Raw genomic sequence first — 6,167 nt, forward strand, 5'->3', positions numbered from 1 at the left:
TTTATGGATGGCTTATATTTAGTATATTTACACAGAGTGAGAGTGTGTGTGTGTGTGTGTGTGTGTGTGTGTGTGTGTGTGTGTGTGTGTGTAGGAAGTGAGATAAATAGTGTAGGGTAGTGTGCCTCAATTTTTTTTTGTCTTCATGATTATGCATGACTCATTGTCACTCCTCTCTGACCCTCTTCAATGTTGTAGTTTTAGTCTGATGTTAGAGCGATTATTATCAGAGAGGACTGGAAACCAATCACAGCGATGTAGTGAATGTGGCCTCTCGCTCTTCTTTGTGCCTCGTTCTCATCCTCCCATTTGTCATGCTGCTAAAATGTTATTGCTCAACATGTCTCTTAAGCATGGTAATGAAACTGTGCAACCACTTACTCACAACTAAATGAAATTCATTGGTTTGATATGGATATGAAGTTTGAATTGCACATGATGCGCTCTGTGTATATAAAGAGAAGTGTGAATGGACTCTGCCATGGATGCTTGCGTGCGGCTTCATCAAAATTCTGTTCGTGAAGGCAATCATCGGCTCTGACTCCCGACCATCATCAGTCACCATCACGCTACCTGCTCTGTCTCTGAGGCCCCACAGCAACCACCAGTCTTCATCACACGCATTCTCACACACGCTGATTAGATCATGAATCCAGATTTTGTTGCCTCTAAAATCTCCTCCCAGGGGTCCAGTGGTGAGAAAGAATGAGAAGAGTTCACAAAGCAAGCTGTGCAGGTCTGTTACTTTAAGCTACTGTGAATGAATTGAGTTGTGTTTTTTCTAATTATTTGAAATTTTAGGAGCTGGAGTTATTTGCCTTTTTCCAAGAATTTCAAGTTAATAAAATCATCGTTATAAGCAAAGCACAAAGTGTCAAACTACTATCTCGCTACCCTCTTTTTAATATCACACAGAAGAACTGGTCACACCATGTCAGGGTTACTATAAATTTCTTTGATCTACAAAACAATTTCCCCAAGGAGTTCCAGTTTGAATAGTCTTGAGTTCAATTTGACTCATTTTATTTATATAGCACCAACAGCAGTCATCTCAACGTGTTTCATATTGTAAGGAAAAAACAAACCTTTCAATATTAGACAGAAAAGTCCAATAAACACCACCTCCAGACAGACAAATTCTCTTTTAATGGGAAGAGACCCCCTGCCATGGCCGGGGAGGGATCAGGGAGGGGCGACCATCTGCTGTGACTGCAGGGCTGAGAAGAAAGAGTAGAGAAAAGAAACTATAGAAGAGACACGTTAATGACCGGCATTAGTGGCATGTAAACACATCAGGAGTGAAAAGGGGCGAGTGGAGAAGAAGAGCTCATTGCGTCATGGCAAGTCTGTCATTCCCTGCCTTTACCAGCACTGCTAAGGGATGCTGCAGGGTGACGTGATCCATCCTTAACTATAAGCTATGAGTCAAAAAGGAATTTTTTGAGCCTAATCTGGTTGCACAGGAGAGGGGCCTGATAGCCGCCTTCCATTACTTTTGCAAACTGTGGGAACCACAAGTCACAATCTAGCAGTCTGAGAGTTCTCTGCTGGGGTGATACGTTGTGATGGGGCCTGATTATTCAGGACCTTGTATCTGTGCAGAAGGCTTTTAAATTCAGTTCTGAGTTTAACAGGAAAGGGAAACAGTCTCTCTTTCTAGTCACTATTAGTAGTTTTTCTGTTATGTTTTAGATTTAATAAAGTCTGTTGAGGTTCAGCTTTTAGAAAAACCTGATAAGAGGGAATTACTAAAGTAGAACCTTGAAGTATTAAATGCATTAACAAGTTTTTCAGCATCACTCTTCAGCGTTTCTACTTTTAGCAGTGCTGCACATTTTACTGCGACAGACTGAGGTCACTGTGTGTTGTAACTCATCAGCACGCCCTAACGCTTATTGATAGGTTAAGTAATGCTTTGATGCTTTTTCTTATTATAAAATACTTTAAAATTCTTTAATTTACTTAAGTGCATTTCTTCTTGGAGTGACGTTATACTAGCAGAAAATATAAAACTATTAATGATGGGCTTAGACATTTATAGATATTTCCATTAATGACCAGCTGAATAAATGTACCTAATTAAGTAGTTGGTGAGTGCATATAGCAGCTAATTATTACAGTATGTAGCAGACTAATAAAAAGACAGAAATTCTCTCTAAACTAAACCAATTTGAAGCACATAGTTCTTGGATGGGCTGTACCTCATAGAGGGTCATAATATTTGTCACATAATTCCATTAAAAATACTCCAGAAGGCACCAGCAGCACACACACTGCCATGGGGTCCAGCTCAGTGCCACAAATTAGTGGAGGCGAAGTCTTGCCGACAGCTATTGCTGATAACGTTCTGTCAAAGCAATCATAACTCTATCCCTGAACAAAATAAAAGGGAAGAAATAAATCCCCTGGAGAGATGTTTGAAAGCAGAAATTCACTGTAGAGACCCAAACCATTTTTGTACCAGGCTGTGAGCATGTTAAGATTATCTCTGGAGTAGTTAAAAGGGTAAGCAGCCTCAAGTGGCCACTAGATGAACTGCAGGTTTTTGGCACTTCCAGTTGGCTTCTTTTGTCAGCCCCTGTGGTTGCTGTTTCAGTATACCCCAGGAGCAGAAATGAGCTAAATACATTTATTAAAGTGCTGTATTAGCACAGTGTAATTTGAAGGGCTCTTTTATGTTAATTTATATCAGTTGCTGACAACCTCCAGTCATTGAGAATTTCCCGACATGTTGGTAAGTGGCTGCCTGAGCTTGCTGTAGTTGACCTGTAGTATACGACACTACAGGTCAACTACAGGGCACCGCAACAACCTGTTGGCGTTCAAAGCAATCACAAGAATGTTTCTGGTGTAGTACTACAACCTCTTTGCGAGCAATTTCATTAAAGCACAAGTAACGTGCACATTTTTCTCTAGCAAACTGTGATTGCCAGGCGATCACCCACTGGTCTCTAGGCCTGTGACGCTGAGGCCATAGGAGAAATGTTATAGATGGCGTGCTTTTTAGATCTTTTTCTAGACAGACATTGTGATGTGGCGCAGTAGGGAAGGAACAGGCAGAATTAATGATTTCCCCATAATATCCCAGCATGCCACAGCAGTGAACCAGTATGAAGAAAATGGAATGCAGCCATCATGAAGGCACTTGTGCTGTCCCTGCTGCGAGTCAAAATATCTGCTTTGAAAATGTTCAAAATATATTTCTTAGTGTTTTAATTTAATTCGTTAATCTTAATCCATTTTGCCTATTGGGCAGTTTTGATGATTTAAAATCATTTTTACAACAATATTTCTGAACTTTTTCTCTAAATGGCTTTTTCTTGTACTTCTATTTAGTAAAAAAGCTCAGTGTTTCTCTCACCACTAGTTTTTTTTAATAGACAGTGTTGTTAGAAAGCTTTTAGATTTCTTTGGCCTGCTACTTGTTTTTGTTTTTTTAACCGTAGCCGAGAGAAGTTAAACTAACTGCTCAGCTCTGTACATCGAGTTACTATTTGATGGGTCATCGCGTGTGTCATCACAGGGAAGAAAGGGAAAGTCCTGTATTCACATGCAACCCCAAAGAGGATTTAAAATGTGCAAAGGAAAGATTGGAAATGATGCTGATAGTGTCTGACTATGACTTACAGTAACAGTGGGGCAGTAATGGAGCCCAAGTGGAGCAGCGCTGCATGCAAACTCAGCGCTCAAACGAGAGTATTAGTGTAGGTGTAGGGAAATGCTTGTAAAGTAGGGCAACTCTGTTGGGGAAAATAAAGATGGATGAGGAGCAAACTCATCAGCAGAAAGAAGCCATAAGAAATGCTGTCACACAGAAAGAGATGGGAGATTGAAAATATTAAAGCAAACTTAATAAACTGCTAAATAAGTAGGTGATAGTTCTCCGTCTTCCTCTGCTCCTCATGCTAAGAAAACTCCACAAGCTTCATATTCAAATGAATACGAGCCGTGTTTACTCATGTTCTGCCTGTCTGACAGTTGAAGGGGAAATGTCAAAAGATGATCAGCGAGTATCAGATTCAATCTCAGCTACTACAAATGAGATGCAGACTGATATCTCTGACTCAGCTGCAGTCGCTGAGCTACCGTGTGTGATTTGTCAAAAGCGAAAAAAAATCTAACTTGTAGGTTTTAGAGTAGCCACAGATCCTCGTTCAAACGTTAATGACACGTGCTGATAGGATTAAAGAAGAGAGACTGTGAATGTTTTGCTTCAAAACACATCCACAAATGGATGTACACAGAGCAAAAAACTGAACTGTTAGTTTCTCGAGGTATTTTACACCATTAATCGTGTTCACATTAGTGTGGCTGGATCAGAAAAATGCAAAACTCCTGGCCTGCAAATGTCAGAGATGTGGGGTTAAGTGCAATGAGAAGTCCGATGGCTCACTCCTGTAGTAAAGCAATATTTTAACTGTAGGCCCATTAATGTTTGAATTGCAGGGTTTATGGCTTTCTGTCTGAACCTTAGCTTGGAGATAATTTGAGATGCCTAGTTAAATACTGACAGATGTATGAACACATATTTACCCTGCGACATTCAGATCAGTTTTTCTATTATTACATCTGTTTTTAACCCTTTTCCTGCCTGGACAAATCTTTTACATATTACATCCAGTGTTGCCGTTCCTGTACAGTGGAGACGGATGGAGAGAGGATGGAAAATAAGTATGTGTAAAAGATGAGCAAACAGCTTTTATTTTAATTAATCCTCAAATTGGCATATAGACCAGGAGGGGATGACTGTTATTGTCCAGGGTGTTATATTAGTGTTTTATTAATATGGTCTTCATTCTCTTTGGAAACCTTTTAAATGAAATATCGATGCACCTACAGTTATCCCTAAAAGTTTAAGCAAGCTGGCGGTCTTTTTTTTGAAGTTTGTGCGCTTTGCCTTTTTAGCTGGAAGAAACACAACAAACGAGGAGCTGGAGAGCATGTTGGAAAGTGACAACCCAGCCATCTTCACCTCGGGGGTAAGTCTTACAAAAAAACAAAAAAGCAAAACATAAAGAATGCAGCGGGGGCGCACCTGTCAGTCACTACTTCCTTAATTTTGTACCTTCTTAGATAATTATGGACAACATCACCCAGCAAGCAATGAATGAGATCGAGACGCGGCACAATGAGATTATCAAGCTGGAAAACAGTATCAGGGAGCTTCACGACATGTTCATGGACATGGCCATGCTGGTGGAAAGCCAGGTGAAAACACTGATCTCTCTCTCTCCCTTTCTGTTTCTACAGCTGTGTTGCTTGAGTCTCGGCCAAATGCATGCAAATGAAACAAACATGCAAATGCTCAATATGTTTATAACTGACAATCCATCTGCCAATTGATGCATAATGACTGGTTTCTACATGCAGAAAGGGCCATCTTGCCATTGCAGCGGTTCAGTAGCTCCCCGTGTTCATTAATAGTAAAATCATTAATCAGCTCAGCATGCTAGCATGCTGCTCCTGCCTATTAAAGCTCAAGGAACTACACGTCTTTCATTTTGCAGAACGGTTTTTAAGTGTATTAGTGTAATTGAGGGCTTGTCTATGCCAACACAGTTGGAAGGTTATGTTTTCAGCTCCATCTGGGTGTCTGTTTGCAAACTATCTCAGTAAATTTAGACAGTTTTGGGGGAACAGATCATTTTTGGCTCAAAGATAAGTTGATTGGAGTTTGGTGATTATCTCCACGTGGGATTTCTGGCTTTGGACTGTTTTGTCTTTTTTTCTTTTTTCTTTTTTTATAAATAATTCTCCTGCTGCGATCATTAGCTGGAAAATAAATCTGACATCTACAACTTTCAAGTTGGCAACTTAACAGAGTCACATTTTGTTAAAGCTTTAATTATAAATAAACCTTAAATATTTCAGGCTTTAGCTTCATGCATTTAGAGCTGTTCAGAATTAGTCTTTTTATTATGTTGCAAAATTTGAATGCTGCACATTAGCCTCATGGAGTGAACAGTTCCCTAATTTTCTGATACATGTTCGGGTTTTCTTTAAGTGTTGAGTTGCCTTTTGTCTCCGTAGCAAAGTGTGGAACTTAAGGGCTGCTCCCTGCGTGCGTGCGTGCGTGCATGCGTGCGTGGGTGCGTGTGTGTGTGTGTGTGTGTGTGTGTGTGTGTGTGTGTGTGTGTGTGTCTGAACCCCCGCAGGGATTAGCGATT

The 6,167-nt window shown here is 40.3% G+C and overlaps 1 protein-coding gene across 3 annotated transcripts in view; it reads left to right on the forward strand.

Annotated features, from left to right (window-relative positions):
* LOC102292079 (syntaxin-1A) overlaps positions 1 to 6,167 on the forward strand; it is an 83,194-nt gene that overhangs the window by 69,470 nt on the left and 7,557 nt on the right. For all 3 annotated transcript variants that reach the window (XR_006054770.1, XM_005929940.3, XM_005929939.3), the window contains exons 7-8: positions 4,906 to 4,979; positions 5,074 to 5,208. Coding sequence is in view for 2 of the 3 variants with exons in the window: in XM_005929940.3 (XP_005930002.1) it covers positions 4,906 to 4,979; positions 5,074 to 5,208 (209 nt within the window). In the remaining variant the exon portion in view is untranslated. The remainder of the gene's footprint in view (positions 1 to 4,905; positions 4,980 to 5,073; positions 5,209 to 6,167) is intronic.

This window comes from Haplochromis burtoni, unplaced genomic scaffold, assembly GCF_018398535.1.
Source record: "Haplochromis burtoni strain Fernald_Lab_line unplaced genomic scaffold, NCSU_Asbu1 Contig_128, whole genome shotgun sequence".
Lineage (NCBI taxonomy): Eukaryota > Metazoa > Chordata > Actinopteri > Cichliformes > Cichlidae > Haplochromis > Haplochromis burtoni.